The 16,071-nt window shown below is 53.0% G+C and overlaps 1 protein-coding gene across 1 annotated transcript in view; it reads right to left on the minus strand.

Moving 5' to 3' along the window:
• The window catches only part of GALNT9 (polypeptide N-acetylgalactosaminyltransferase 9), a 119,554-nt gene that overhangs the window by 9,175 nt on the left and 94,308 nt on the right, over positions 1 to 16,071 (minus strand). The window contains exons 7-8 of the mRNA XM_061140867.1: positions 2,617 to 2,802; positions 574 to 711 (exon numbers count right to left, since the gene is read on the minus strand). Coding sequence (XP_060996850.1) covers positions 574 to 711; positions 2,617 to 2,802 — 324 coding nt within the window. The remainder of the gene's footprint in view (positions 1 to 573; positions 712 to 2,616; positions 2,803 to 16,071) is intronic.

Raw genomic sequence — 16,071 nt, forward strand, 5'->3', positions numbered from 1 at the left:
GCGACCCCATGGACTATAGTCCACCAGGCTCCTCTGTCCATGGGGGTTCTCCAGGCAAGAATACTGGAGTAGGTTGCCAAATCTTCCTCCAGGGGATCTTCCCAACCCAGGGATCGAACCCAGATCTCCCACATTGTGGACAGATTCTTTACCATCTGAGTCACCAGGGAAGCCCAGGAATATTCGTATGGGTAGCCTATCTCTTCTCCAGGGAATTTTCCCAACCCAGGAATCACACTAGGGTCTCCTGCATTGCAGGTGAATTCTTTACCAGCTGAGCTACCAGGGAAGCCTGCAGATTCACACATGTATATGCGTTTGCATGGATCCACACGTGCATGTGGGCACGTATAAACACATGTATGCGGCACATGTACACACACACACACGTGTCTCCAAATCTACTTTGTGATCCGTGGTGGCAGGCATGCATGTGTGTCCAAGCAGCTCTTACACTGGCGTGTGAGTGTGCCTGTGCGCTCTGCCGGCTGCTGTCCATGGACGTTCACACAGGGACAGGCCAGGGAGCTGGGAGGCGGGGTGCGGGGTGCCAGCCATCCGCGGAGGCGGTACCTCTCCGTACGTGAGGGTGTCGTTGTATGTCCTCATCTCCGGGTACACGTTGTCCAGGTACCACTTGAAGCTGCGGCACTTCAGCCTCTGGCGCAGGGCCAGCCGCTCGGACACGTCCCCGAAGTCCACGCCCGGGTTCTGCGAGACCGGAAGTGAGGCAGGGCAGACGCTGGGGTGTGCGGAGCCCCGACAACTCAGGCCACGACCCAGGGTGGGGGAGCTGTGGGACCCACAAGCACCCCTCCAGGAGTGTCCCCGCCCTCAGGCTTCCTTGTCTGGGACCCTCCTGTCCTCCCAGGACCCTGCAAGGTCCAGGGCAGCAGGGCTGATGGCAAAGGCCTGGTGTCTCTGGCCTCTTTGCAGCAGGTCCCGCTGGAGACCAGCCTGGCCTTCAGTCGGCCACTGGCGGCGTGTGTGGGCCTGGCTTGCTTGTCTACACTCACCTGGGAGGTAACTTAGAACATCCTGAGTACTGTTGTTTACTGGGGCTGGGCCAGGAGGTCTGTGTTACAGGATGATTTATGGGGGTTACTGTGGGCATTAGCTTGACCTCTGCAGGGACCTGAGACCAAGTCGGGGCACACGGAGATCAGCCACATGCACATGAGCCCCATAAACTCCAGATGCTGAGACTCCGGTGACCTTCCCTGGTTGGTGACACCCTACATGCCCTGCTGCTGGGAGAATTCAGCACTGTCTGTTCTTTCATCATAACAAACCCCAATCCCCATGTGACAGCTCTCCTGAGTTCTGAGTCCTTGTAGCCAAACACTGAAGCTCAGGGTGGTCCCGGAGGCCCTGGCGCTCAGTGAAAGGTGGAGGATGTGGGTGGGTCAGAGGAAGCCCCCTCCCTAAGCCCAGGTCCCCAAGGCATTGATGCCAGCTAAGGACTGCCCTCAGGCATGGAGAGAAGAGCAGACTCTGGCTGGACTCGGGTGCAAGCAGCCCTGGGAGATGTCACCAGATGTTGGGCTATGATTTGACTCAATTCAGAAGGTTCCAGTGAAGCTGTTTAAAATATCAGGACATTTTGCACATAATTAAGATAATTGTTGCTTCTTAACTTGTTTGTTATACACACGAAGCTCTGTCTTTTGACAGCTAAAAATCCACACACACACATGTGAGCCTATATGTGTGTGTGGATCCTAAAAGAAGATCCAGCTCTTTCTGTGGGTGGATGTGAAAAAAAAAAACATTCCCAGGACAAGTCTACCCCCAGAGACTCAAATCCTCCTGCATCCAAGGAAGCAGCTGTGTGTGACGCTTGGTTCTGCAGTTGGACTGCAGAATCAGTTGGGGGCTTGAGGGACAAGGAGAGCCTGTCCTCAGCACACACATGCCCATGTATGTACATGCATGCACATGATGCGCACACACATGTATGCCCAAGCCCCCTTCTCAGGCTGCCCTGCCCCCCAGGCACTGGTTAGGACCCTCTGGCTCACAGACCCAGTTTCTGCTTCTGGCCAGCAGCAGCATGCAGACCCCTGGCATGGGCCTCCTGCCTCCACTCCCCGCAGGGTGGGTAGATCCGGCTGCAGACACCACGCATGAGAGAAGCCGCCATCCCCAGGCCCTGAGACCCTCGTGACAGGGTCCTGTGGAGGACCGAGTTACATGCCTACTCTGCTACTCATCAGCTGGGCACACTCTTGTGTGCAAGGCATGGGGTCATCATATCACTGTGGACTCCTGCAGAACTGACATGAGAGGCTTCCGCAGGGCAAGGGGGATGCTTGTGTATCCCAGGAGGGGCTGTGGTCACCCTGGGGGAGCTCTCTCCTCAGTGCCACCTCTGCAGCCTCTCAGGGGCTCGTAACTTCTAGTGAAGGAGCTCTTGTGGTGGTGGAGAGGGCTGCCAACGAGCGTCACAGCTGTTGGAAACAGGCTCTCCTTGCTGAAGGAAATGATGTTTCTGAGATTGAGCTGTCCAGGAGGCCCCACACTGCGTGGATGGGCTGCGCCATTGGATGACTCTGAGGCTGTCCCCAGGTGTTGCCCCCATCCCCGGCCCCTCCCCGCCCAGCTTGGCCAGCTTACGGTCATGGGGATATTCCAGGCCATGTACACGTGGGACTTGAAGCCGTCCATCCACACCTCGGCCGCTCGCAGGGCGTTGCGTTTGGCGTAGTAGTCGATGTCGTTGTTGTAGGGCTTCTTGGTGCGCTCGATGTGGGCCACGCGGGAACAGGGCAGCACCTCCATGCTGCCGCCGCACTGCCACACCTGCGGGGCACCCGAGGGCCCTGGGTAGTGGCCCCGCCCCTCCCGACAGCCACCTGGAGGGAGCGGGGCCAGGGGCCGAGGCCACCATCCCTCCCTCCATGCATCCCCTGCCCACGGTCCCCAGGACAGGTCTTCCCTCCCGAGCGTGAGAAGGCCTGGCCACCTGGGCTATTCCAGGGGAAGAGGCCAACCAGAAGCTAAGGCCTTGGGCTAAGTTCACCAAAGCCTGGGTGCAGGCCTCCCCTTCTGGATGTCCTACCAAATCTCATTTCTTTTGCACATTCCATGATCTAAACAATGGAAGGATTTTTCCTGACACCCTGACACTTCATTATTATCCCTATCCTGTGCCCCCCCCCCCCCCCCCCCACTCAGCATTTGCTCCAGGCCCGGAGTCTGGCCCGAGAGGCTTACCTCCCACCAGCAGCTGCCTCCACCACCTCTGAGCTGGAACAACCAACCTACAGTCTAATTTTAAAAGAGCAGCTTCCTGTGCAAACGCCACCCAAACCACTCCAGGTAACTTCAATCCAAGGGTGCACTTGCTACGCAAACATGGCTTCAAGCACCCCAGACACAATCTCAGTCTAAAGAAAAGTCTAAGGAAACAACTGCTTCCTCTGCAAATAGGGCTCCCTAAAGTCCCTCACTGATGCAACCTGCATCATGATCTCCTTTTATGCCTGCTTACTTCTTGCACTGCTTCACCTCAACAAAACTCAGCCTTACTAGGCATGGGCTGTATTAGTCTATTCTATTCTATCCCATCCTGCCTGTGATGGTTAATTATTTTTGAAATTTTTTATTTTGTATTGGGGTACAGATGATTAACAATGTTCTGATAGTTTCAGGTGAACAGCAAAGGGACTCAGCCATATATATACGGTACTGGGGCTTCCCCGGGGGCCCTAATGGTAAAGAACCCACATGCCAATGTAGGAGAGGCAAGGGACATGGGTTTGACTCCAGCCCAGGGATCCATTTCCGATATAGGGATCCATTCTCCCCCAAACCCCACTACCGTGTGATGGTTAACTTTATGTGCTGTGGGGTGCCCGGATATTTGGTTCAACATTACTCTGAGTGTGTCCAGGAGCATGTCTCCAGGTGAGATGAACACTTAGGTAGGTGGGCTGAGTAAAGCAGATCGCCCTCCTCAGTGTGGGTGGGTCCCAACCAATCAGTTCAAGGCCTGAGTGTACAAAAAGGCTGAGAGAGGCATGATTCTTTTTCTCTGCCTGAGTCATCGAGCTGGGATGCTGGTCTTCTCCTGCCTTCAGCCTTGAGTTGGAAACATACCCTTGGCTCTCCTGGGCCTCCAGCTTGCCAGCTCTGGGTCTTGTGCCTCTCAGCCTCCATCACTGTGTGGGCCAAGTCCTTATCTCTGGAGAACACAGACTAATATCCTACCATATCACATCCCACCCCATCCTACTGAAAAATGCTAGTACCATCCACTAGGTTGATGTCACCATGAACAAATCAGTCTGAACAACTTGGCCCAAGCTCTCTTCAATCAGATTGTTACCCCTAGGCCTCTTCTAATTTAGACATTTTGGAGCTGCCAAGCACGTGCTCAGCACCTTACTCACTTCATCTCACTCACCCCCACCATTACCCAAGAAGGACGGGTACCATGGGCAACATTCTCCCCACTGTACAGAAGATACTGAGGGTCAGAGAGGTTAAGCCAGTCACACAAGATCACGGGATATGACCAGGCCTGATTGATCCACAACCTCCTAATGTCTATGTTGTGCTGCCCACACCTCCCACACACAGACACTGTCTCCTGGAAACTGTCATCTTTTATAGTTGAAATGTAACATCAATTCACAAACATTTGTCCAGTCAGCCAAAGACCTAAGAGTTGTCGTTTCTGATCACAGTGAAGACGGGTTTTAATTCACTTCCTGTTGCCCAGTTATTAGACATTTAAATCTTCCTCCTCCTCCTTCAATAGTTCCTTCACTATTCAAAACAATGCTTCAATCTACATTAAAATTGCTTTCTTGGAACAAACTTTCACCATAACTTGGCAGGCATGGGTGCTTTAAGCTAAAGTCTTGATGACAAGTACAATAGGGTGTCTCTCAGCCTTGAGCATGGATTTCACTCTGTGGGTCCCTCTGGCCTCTTGTTTGGCCTTCTTCAGCCTAGAAGTTCTTCCTTATGCCCAGTTTAAGTGGCACCAGCTTCCTCAAAGCCTATTTCTCCCTCACAGCGACTGTGAAGGGTGGCTGTGACGCATCGGGGCTCCAGCCTAAGCATCCAGAGCCCACCTCAGGGGCCCCTATGGAGAGGCGCGGAAAGTTGACCCTGACACCAGTTAGACGCCGCCCATGTTTCCTGGGACCACCATAAACAAGGACCACAGACCAGGTTTAAACAACAGACACTTACTCCCCCACAGCTCCAGGGGCCCTGCTCCCTCGGGGGCTCCAGTGGAGGACCCCACCTGCCTCTCCCAGCTTCTGGTGGCCCCGTCCCTCCCACCACATGGCTTCCTTCTCTGTGGGTCTGTGTCTTGCCTTCTCCTCTCCTCTCTCTGGTAAGGACACCAGCTGTCAAATTTACGGTAGTTTGGTTTAGTCGTTAAGTCATGTCCAACTCTTGCGACCCCATGGACTGCAGCTCACCATGCTGCTCTGTCCTTGGGATTTCCCAGGCAAGAATACTAGAGTGGGTTGTCATTTCCTTTTCCAGGGGATCTTCCCAACCCAGGGATCAAACCTGGGTCACCTGCATTGCAGACAGATTCTTTACCAACTGAGCCACCAGGAAAGCCCTGTTGGGCTGTGCGGTGCTAAGTCACTTCAGTCTGTCCAACTCTGAGATCCTATGGACTGTAGCCCAACAGGCTCCAGGAAGCCCTCTACACCCTAAATCCAGGAGGATCCTGTCTCAAGACCCCTCACAGATTCTGGGAGGATGTATCATTGGGGTTGCCACTCACCTACCATAGTTGCCAAGCTCTCATTTCAGGAAAGAAGACAGCCTAGCCCTATTCCTCCTGTGTTCCCACTCTGCCTCCAGACAGAGGAAGAAGGCAGGAAAATCTCAGTGGACAGTCGATGGCCCCTTCTCACATCACCCACAGCCAGGATAACAAATCATGTCTGAGCAAGTCAGACATCCTGGGTCAGGGAGGCTGCCTGCTCCTCATGGCTCACTGAACCTGTGCCCGGCACCAGCTCCCCTGGCCCAGCTCACGGCTGCTTGGGACCGCCGCTCTGCACCCTGCAGAGGGCAGAGGGCAGCATCTGCCTCCCTTGCTGGATGGTGAGAACCCTGTGTGCTCTGTGTCAGAGATGCTGCCTGAGGTTTATGCCTGCATTGTCTTGCTTCCACATCACTGGAGGAGGGACTGCTGCCCATCCTGGCCTGACCCTGGGGAGCTGCAGGGGGCAGGTGGGGGGCACTGTGGAAGCTTTGAAAGGCCAGGCCCATGTGCCACTCCACCCCTTCGGCTCACTGTGCTATGCTTAGTCAATCAGTCATGTCCAACTCTCTGGGACCCTATGGACTGTAGCCTGCCAGGCTCCTCTGTCCATGGGGATTCTCCAGGCAAGAATACTGGAGTGGGTTGCCATGCCCTCCTCCAGGGGATCTTCCCAACCCAGGGATTGAACCCAGGTCTCCTGCATTACAGGCAGATTCTCTATTGTCTGAGCCATCAGGGAAGCCTAAGAATCTTGGAGTGGGTAGCCTATCCCTTCTCCAGGAAAACTTCGGGACCTAGGAATTGAACCGGGGTCTCCTGCATTGCAGCTGGATTCTTTACCAGCTGAGCTACCCGGGAAGCCCGGCCATGACTTTGACTCACACATCTCTATCAAGTTCCAGCACGAGGCCCAGCTGCCCACCAGCCTGGGAAGGCAGGTAGACACTTGGTGAGCCAGGAATCTTCCAGGAGGCCAAACATGGAAACAAACAAAAGAAGCTCTGCAGACCTGCAGGGCAAGCATCTGTCCATCTTCTGTGGCCACTGTCACTGGATGTTTTCTGAGGGGCCTCCCTGCTGTCCATCATCCCTGCCCAGTCTCCACCTCAGGCTAGAGGTTCTTCAAAACCCATGTCCAGCCATCCAGTCCTCTGACCCTCCCAGGACTCACCACCCCTCAACCCTGCTCTCATTCTGATCATCTCAGACCCCGCCCCACAATCTGCCACGGGCCTCTGCACTGGCTGCTTCCTCCATCAGGAACGCCCTTCCCCCTCCCCGGATCTGGGCCTGCCTGGCTGCCTCTCCAGCTTCACCTCCTCAGATGTCACCTCCTCCGAGATTCCCACCTGAGCACCCCATTTAAAGCTGCAGCCTCTCCCGCCTCATTCCCCTGACCAGCTTTATTTACCTCTGTGACTTCTGTCCCCTTCTCACATGGGACATCATTGGCCTGCTGATTTCATTTTGTCTGTCTGCCCACTAAAACGTAAGCCTCGTCAGTGGGGTTTTCCATTGTTATGTTCCCAACTGATAAAGCTGGACCAGGAGAGAACAGTGAGGTGAAGAGAAACCCCAACAATGCCACGTGGGATGGGTGGGGGATTAACCTGTCTTCAGTGCAGATGAAAATGAGAACTGAGGCTCAGAGGTGTTAAGAAGCACATCCAGCGTCACACAGCTAGTTTGTGGTAGGGCAGGGACTCAGAACTGTTACACGAAGTCCCTGAAGTTGCTCTTCACCCAGGGCTGTGGAAGGTGTCACGGGGCTGATCCACACGATCTAAGTGTTCTGGTCACACCCACTCTGTGTCACAATCGCTAATTATTAATATCTCAACCAAGGTGGTTAACTGCCACCCAAACAGAATAGCAGACATGAGGCAGAGGGCCAGGGGCCAGACCTGCAAGCAGCAGCTTGGGGGGAGGCTCAGGGCACCTGCCCATCTCACCCGAGGGACCCCCCTGCCTGCAGGGACCCCTGTCCCTCAGTCAGCAGGTCTCCTCAGCTCCTGGAGCCTCAGGGCTGGAATTCCAGAGCTGCAGCTTTCACACATAAGCCCTTCTCCTTAAAAAGTCTGGAAATAATGGTCTGCCAACAGGGATGCCAATGAAAGCTTATTTATCCTCCAGCCCCAGCACAAGCCTGACCTGTGCCCCAGTAGAAGCCAAGGGGCTGGGACGGTGCCCTGGTGACTGGGCTGAGTGTGGCCTGGGGACGGCAGGGTGGGTGACAGCGCCTGGTGCCTTCCCTCTAAGGGTGCTCATCATGAATCAAGTTGCCATTTCTCGTGGTTTCTTGTCCATCTTCCTCCTGCACCACAATGATCACAACAACATTCTTGGAGAGCCCTGCTATCAAAAAGCCAGTGCTTCCTGCAGTTGAGTGGAAAAGGAAAACAGTGCCGGCCGCTTGGCCTTGGCGTTCATCCATGTGGCGGTGGGAGGCGATGGGTCTATACATCATTTTTATGGAGACGTTTCTCTGGACTCTGAGTTCATTTCCTTAACCATACAGCCTCCCCGCAGCCAAGAGCGTGGCACGCGGCCCCTTGCCAGCCCCCTTTTCTGTGAGCCAGTCTGTCTTCAGGGTGCTGAGCCTGGGCTGGGGAACACGGATGGGGTGGGGGGCCTGCAAGCGCTGCCAAAACAGGGGCACCCCAATCTGCTCCATAGTAGGATCTCCTGGGGGAGCTAAAAGTCCTGTGGTCTGGGCTTCACCCCTGGCGACCACATCAGAACTGATGATCAGATGGTCGACTCCCTGGGGACTGGAGTCTGCACTCAGGCAGAAGGCCGTGCTGTCTCTGGGCCTCCTGGGAGGTGGAGGGAGCGAGCCCCGCGATTCTGTTTGGATAAAGCTGAACACAGGCGTCCCTGCTGTTGCAACCAGGGTTTCCAACTGGGACCCCCCAAGAGAGGCGATGAAGTGACAAGGCCTGCAGGTTCAGCCCTGCAGTGAGACCTGCTCACACACCCAACTCATAGTTACCGCTGGGATAGCTCGCCCTGTGGACATGCAGTGTTCTGTGGAGCTACCCCCGCCCCATGGCCGGGACACTCAGGAGGGTCGCCTGGGGGCCTGCTGGGGCCTCTGCTCTCTCCCGGCAGCAGTGGAGTCCGAGGGTCCAGTGTCCCGGCCACTGGGACAGAAGGCAGGTCTGTGCTGACACATCAGGCCCAGAGCAGAGACCCAGCAAGTCTCAGGTCCTTCAGAGCTGGTGGCCCAGTCAACAGGCTCAACTGATTTTCACAGACGCAGCGCCGGTCGCCTCCCAGGATGGAGGAGGAGGCAAGGTCCAGACGCCTGCTCCCCTTTGACTCAGGGTTGAGCCCCAAGGCCTCAGGGGCCCCAGGGTGGAAGCTGGAGAGAGGCCAAGGGTACTGCAGCTCCTCACTCCTGGGAGTGGTCTGGGAGCCGGTCAGCAGTGCGGACAGTCAGGCCCAGCTGGCCCTCCCTGATCAGAACTGAAGTGCCTTTGGGAGACCTGGAGGGAGGTGCCACTGTAATGGCTGAGCTCCTTTTTATGCATCCAATCTCCCCACAGGTGGTCAATGACTGTCCAAACAGATGCTGGCCATAAAACACCAGCCTGGGAACACAGGCACAGTCTGAGCCATGAGTGCCTCCCCAAATGTCTGTCCATGCTTCTTGCACTTTCAGAGGACCTGGGGACACCACCTCCTTCAGAATTATTCAAAAAGAAATTACCCCAAAGAGCATTGGAAAAGAGGGCATTGACGCCTATGCCCAAATGCACGTCCATGACCTGTAACAGCTGTCTCACTCGGAGATGGCTGGTGTGGCTGCATGGACTCAAGAGAGGCCAGAGGGGAGCTCTGCAGAAGGGCAGGTCTGAAGAGGGGAGAGGAGGGCTGGCCTGTGTATTAACTGTTCTTTTACTTTAAATTTTTATTTTTATTGGAGTGTAGTTTACCTCCAGTGCTGTGTTAGTTTCCAGTGTATAGCACATGGATCCATTTATACATATACATGTATCGATTCTTTGTCCCTTCTCTTTACCCTGATGCTTTGACATCTGGGGCCTTGCCAACTCGGAGGGACTGCTTCTCCCAGGTTCCCAATTCCAGGGGGCTGTAAACCGTTCATGTGAGCGCCCCATCATGTGCAAACCAACCAGCCCGAGCTCCACTCCAACCCCCTCTGTGGGCTCTCTTGCCCAGGGTGATGCCAGTCCCAGGCCCCAGAGCCCTGGAGTGATGCCGCCAGCCACTGCTGGGCTCCCCCGCCACCCCCACCCTTCCCTGGGAACCCCAGTAAAGGCTCTGACGCCAGTGTACCCCACCCTCTGCCTCCTGACCTCCCCGTGGCCCCTCCTCCTGGGAGCTGGCAGTAACCCCCTCCTGTCAGTGGCCATCATCTCCAGACCCGCTGGCCTCTCCATTAGTCAATAATGAAACAGCTGGCCAGGGATGGCAGCCACCTGGGGGCTGGGACAGCAGGTGACAAGGGGTCTTAGACCCCAATTCCCTCTTAGATTTCATCTTGCAGAGCAGGGTACACCTCACTCCATGTAGGCCCATTCCTATTATTATCCTATGACTGCATTGGAGGAGGATTTTAGCTGCTGGGCAAACTTGGAATGTCCTGCTTTGAGAGTTCAGAAGCTGCCGACTTTCACGTGAGGGCCTCTGAGAGCTTTCTGCTGGTCCCAGCGTCCTCATGACCTCTCTCTGGTCCAGTCTGTTTGAAGCCCACGTGGAGGAAACTATACAGAAACGCTGGCTCGTGGAGGTGCAGACCCCAGACACAGTGGCGCCTCCCCAGCCACTTGGACAGAAGTCATCAGTTTCACCAGTGACCTGCTCAGGACCCTCGTCTTTCTCAAATGATCTGCAGGTGACACTGGGAGGCTTTCGGTGACACAAACAGTGCTTCGCATCCCAAGCTGCAGCTGTATCACCCTCCTGCAGGCTGCATCAATTATGAAATTATGTGCCTGAAGATGACTTCTGGCTGGCATCTGAGCCACGGCCCACCCCAGGACTCTGCTCTGAGTCCAGGTGGGAAGGGTTTTCTGAGTGTGACCCTACCCTCCTGGTGATGCTGCTTCACAAGTTCATCCACCAGAGACATCCTCCCCCATTTCCCAGGGAGCTCAGGTCCTCTGGGGTCTCTGAGGGGCCACGCAGAGGGTGACACAGCCCAGTTCACCCCGATGGCCCCAGCTGGCCGTTTAGTCTCTGAGGCCTGAGATCCGAGGATGATGAGAACGACCCTTTTCGGTATCAGGATTGACTGATCACTTTAATCAGCAACCGGATTTCACTGGATCCGGGCAAGAGTGCACATCTGGTTGCTGTCTGTGTGCACAGAAGTTTGGGGTTTTTTGGGGGGGTGCGACAGAATGTGGTCCACTGGAGAAGGGAATAGCAAACCACTTCAGTATTCTTGCCTTGAGAACCCCATGAACAGTATGAAAAGGCGAAAAGATAGGACACTGAAAGATGAACTCCCCAGGTCAGTAGGTGCCCAATATGCTACTGGAGATCAGTGGAGAAATAACTCCAGAAAGAATGAAGGGATAGAGCCAAAGCAAAAACAACACCCAGTTGTGAATATGACTGGTGATAAAAGCAGGGTTCAATGCTATAAAGAGCAATATTGCATAGGAACCTGGAATGTTAGGTCCATGAATCAAGGCAAATTGGAAGTGGTCAAACAGGAGATGGTAAGAGTGAACATCGACATTCTAGGAATCAGTGAACTAAGATGGACTGGAATGGGTGAATTTAACTCAGATGACCATTTTATCTACTACTATGGGCAGGAATCCCTTAGAAGAAATGGAGTAGCCATCATAGTCAACAAAAGAGTCCAAAATGCACTACTTGGATACAATCTCAAAAGTGACAGAATGATCTCTGTTCATTTCCAAGGCAAACCATTCAATATCACGGTAATCCAAGTCTATGCCCCGACCAGTAACACTGAAGAAGCTGAAGTTGAATGGTTCTATGAAGACCTGTAAGACCTTCTAGAACTAACACCCAAAAAAGATGTCCTTTTCATTATCGGGGACTGGAATGCAAAAGTAGGAAGTCAAGAAACACCTGGAGTAACCGGCAAATTTGGCCTTGGAGTACAGAACGAAGCAGGGCAAAGGCTAATAGAGTTCTGCCAAGAGAATGCATTGGTCATAGCAAACACCCTTTTCCAACAACACAAGAGAAGGCTCTACACATGGATATCACCCGATGATCGATGCCAAAATCAGACTGATTATATTCTTTGCAGCCAAAGATGGAGAAGCTCTATACAGTCAGTAAAAACAAGACCAGGAGTTGACTGTGGCTCATATCATGAACTCCTTATTGCCAAATACAGACTGAAATTTAAGAAAGTGGAGAAACGCTATGGAAAACAGTGTGGAGATTTCTTAAAAAACTGGAAATAGAACTGCCATATGACCCAGCAATCCCACTTCTGGGCATACACACTGAGGAAACCAGTCCTGAAAGAGACACGTGCACCCCAATGTTCATCGCAGCACTGTTTATAATAGCCAGGTCATGGAAGCAACCTAGATGCCCATCAGCAGATGAATGGATAAAGAAGCTGTGGTACATATACACCATGGAATATTACTCAGCCATTAAAAAGAATTCATTTGAACCAGTCCTAATGAGATGGATGAAGCTGGAGCCCCTTATACAGAGTGAAGTAAGCCAGAAAGATAAAGAACATTACAGCATACTAACACATGTATATGGAATTTAGAAAGATGGTAACGATAACCCTATATGCAGAACAGAAAAAGAGACACAGAAATACAGAACAGACTTTTGAACCCTGTGGGAGAATGTGAGGATGGGATATTTCAAAAGAACAGCATGTATACTACCTATGGTGAAACAGATCACCAGCCCAGGTGGGATGCATGAGACAAGTGCTCGGGCCTGGTGCACTGGGAAGACCCAGAGGAATCGGGTGGAGAGGGAGGTGGGAGCGGGGATCGGGATGGGGAATACGTGTAAATCCATGGCTGATTCATATCAATGTATGACAAAACCCACTGAAATGTTGTGAAGTAATTAGCCTCCAACTAATAAAAAAAAAAAAGAAAGAAAGTGGAGAAAACCACTAGACCATTCAGATATGACCTAAATCAAATCCCTTATGACTATACAGTGGAAGTGAGAAATAGATTTAAGGGACTATATCTGATAGACAGAGTGCCTGATGAACTATGGATGGAGGTTCATGACATTGTACAGGAGACAGGAATCAAGACTATCCCCAAGAAAAAGAAAGACAAAATGGCTGTCTGAGGAGGCCTTACAAATAGCTGTGAAAAGAAGGGAAGTGAAAAGCAAAGGAGCAAAGGAAAAATATACCCATTTGAATGCAGAGTTCCAAAGAATAGCAAGGAGAGATAAGAAAGCCTTCCTCAGTGATCAATGCAAAGAAATAGAGGAAAACAACAGAATGGGAAGGACTAGAGATCTCTTCAAGAAAATTAGAGATACCAAGGGAACATTTCATGCAAAGATGGGCTCAATAAAGCACAGAAATGGTATGACCCTAACAGAAGCAGAAGATATTAAGAAGAGGTGGCAAGAATACACAGAAGAACTGTACAAAAAAGATCTCATGACCCAGATAATCACAAAGGTGTGATCACTCACCTAGAGCCAGAAATCCTGGAATGTGAAGTCAAGTGGGCCTTAGGAAGCATCACTATGGACAAAGCTAGTGGAGGTGATGGAATTCCAGTTGAGCTATTTCAAATCCTGAAAGATGATGCTGTGAAAGTGCTGCACTCAATATGCTAGAAAATTTGGAAAACTCAGCAGTGGCCACAGGACTGGAAAAGGTCAGTTTTCATTCCAATCCCAAAGAAAGGCAATGCCAAAGAATGCTCTAACTACCGCACAACTGCACTCATCTCACACGCTAGTAAAGTAGTGCTTAAAATTCTCCAAGCCAGGCTTAAGCAATACGTGAACTGTGAACTTCCAGATGTTCAAGCTGGTTTTAGAAAAGGCAGAGGAATCAGAGGTCAAATTGCCAACATCCACTGGATCATCAAAAAAGCAAGAGAGTTCCAGAAAAACATCTATTTCTGCTTTATTGACCATGCCAAAGCCTTTGACTGTGTGGATCACAATAAACTGTGAAAAATTCTGAAAGAGATGGGCATACCAGACCACCTGACCTGCCTCTTGAGAAACCTGTATGTAGGTCAGGAAGCAACAGTTAGAACTGGACATGGAACAACAGACTGGTTCCAAATAGGAAAAGGAGTAGGTCAAGGCTGTATATTGTCACCCTGTTTATTTAACATATAGGCAGAGTACATCATGAGAAACGCTGGGTTGGAGGAAGCAAAGCTGGAATCAAGATTGCTGGGAGAAATATCAATAACCTCAGATATGCAGATGACACCACCCTTATGGCAGAAAGTGAAGAGCCTCCTGATGAAAGTGAAAGAGGAAAGTGAAAAAGTTGGCTTAAAGCTCAACATTCAAGAAAACTAAGATCATGGCATCCGGTTCCATCACTTCATGGGAAATAGATGGGGAAACAGTGGAAACAGTGGCTGACTTTATTTTTCTGGGCTCCAAAATCACTGCAGATGGTGATTCAGCCATGAAATTAAAAGACGCTTACTCCTTGGAAGGAAAGTTATGACCAACCTAGACAGTATATTAAAAAGTAGAGACATTACTTCGCCAACAAAGGTCCATCTAGTCAAGGCTATGGTTTTTCCAGTAGTCATGTATGGATGTGAGAGTTGGACTATAAAGAAAGCTGAGCACTGAAGAATTGATGCTTTTGAAGTGTGGTGTTGGAGAAGACTCTTGAGAGTCCCTTGGACTGCAAGGCGATCCAACCAGTCCATCCTAAAGGAGATCAGTCCTGGGTGTTCATTGGAAGGACTGATGTTGAAGCTGAAACTCCAATACTTTGGCCACCTGATGCGAAGAGCTGACTCACTGGAAAAGACCCTGATGCTGGGAAAGATTGAGGGCAGGAGGAGAAGGGGAGGACAGAGGATGAGATGGTTGGATGGCATCACCGACTCAATGGACATGGGTTTGAGTGGACTCCGGGAGTTGGTGATGGACAGAGAGGCCTGGCATGCTGCGGTTCATGGGGTCGCAAAGAACGACTGAGCGACTGAACTGAACTGAACTGGGGCAGGGCGCGCTTCTTCAAGCAGCCACTCGGACCGAACGAGGGGCACCTCCCTGCGACTCCGCGCCCTCCCGGTGTCTGTGGATGGAGAGGGAGAGCGGGTGTGGAAGGTGGCGTTGGAGGACTCAGGGCTCAGACTGAAGCGGGGGAGCACGCAGCCGCCTCGCCCCAGTGCCCCATCCCGGGAGCCAAGGGGCGGTGGTGGGGGGGAGACCACACCCCACAGGGCTGGGCGGTGCCTGGCTCCGGGGAAGGGAGGCGGGGCTATGCGGCCCTGCAGCCGGCAGAGGAGAGGGGGAGGGAGGAAAGGAAGGGGGGACGATAGAGGAGATGGGGGAGGGGAGGAGGAAGGAGGAGAGAAAGGGGTGGGGATAGAGGAGGGGGAAGGGTACAGGGCGAGGAGGAAAGAGACGGGAGAGAAACAAAAGGGAGCGGGACCGTCCGGCCCGAGTGCTCTGCTGCTGCTGCTAAGTCGCTTCAGTCGCGCTCGGCCGGGTGGAAAAGAAGGCGTAGCCGCCGAGTGAAGGCTGGAGGATCAAACGAGAAGCCCCTGACGGCCCGCCGCCGCGCGTCTCTTCGGAGGCGGCAGCTGTGCCGGAGCGGGGGCGGGGCCGGCTCCTCCCGGGAGGGCTGGTCCGCGTGGCCTTGTTTATTGCTTGGATCCACACCAGAGGCACCGCAGCAGGGTGACGGGCAGGGTGGGGCAGCCAGAGGTGGGGTGTGGGAGCCCGCCTGGCGTCTTGTCTCTGTCCCACCCTGCGGCCCTGAACGGCATGTTCTCTGGCAGAGCGAGGCTCCTGGCAGATGTCGGTGGGTCCCCAGGGCTGTAGCACGGGCTCCTGGCTTCCCTCCGATGTGTCCCGGGCCTTCACTGGCCATCTCCCTCCTGAGAGCCATGCGCCCTCGTCATCACTCTGGGAAGCGGCTCCACAGTCTGTGGGGGAAATGCTTTCCTTTTGGACCTAAGAGCAGGGAACTCATTGGCAGGGCCGGAGAGAGCCCGAGGGGCGGAAACTGAAGCTTTACTGAGTGTTGTTCTGAGGTTAAAGCTGGCTTTGTCCAGGCCAGCTATGAGGAGCGTCTTCCTGGGTTTCTCAGCTTGTCTTCCTCAGAGTAGCCTGCGCTTATACATGGTGAGGAAAACTTGGGCCTAATTTAGTTT

The sequence above is a fragment of the Dama dama genome, chromosome 5, assembly GCF_033118175.1.
Source record: "Dama dama isolate Ldn47 chromosome 5, ASM3311817v1, whole genome shotgun sequence".
Lineage (NCBI taxonomy): Eukaryota > Metazoa > Chordata > Mammalia > Artiodactyla > Cervidae > Dama > Dama dama.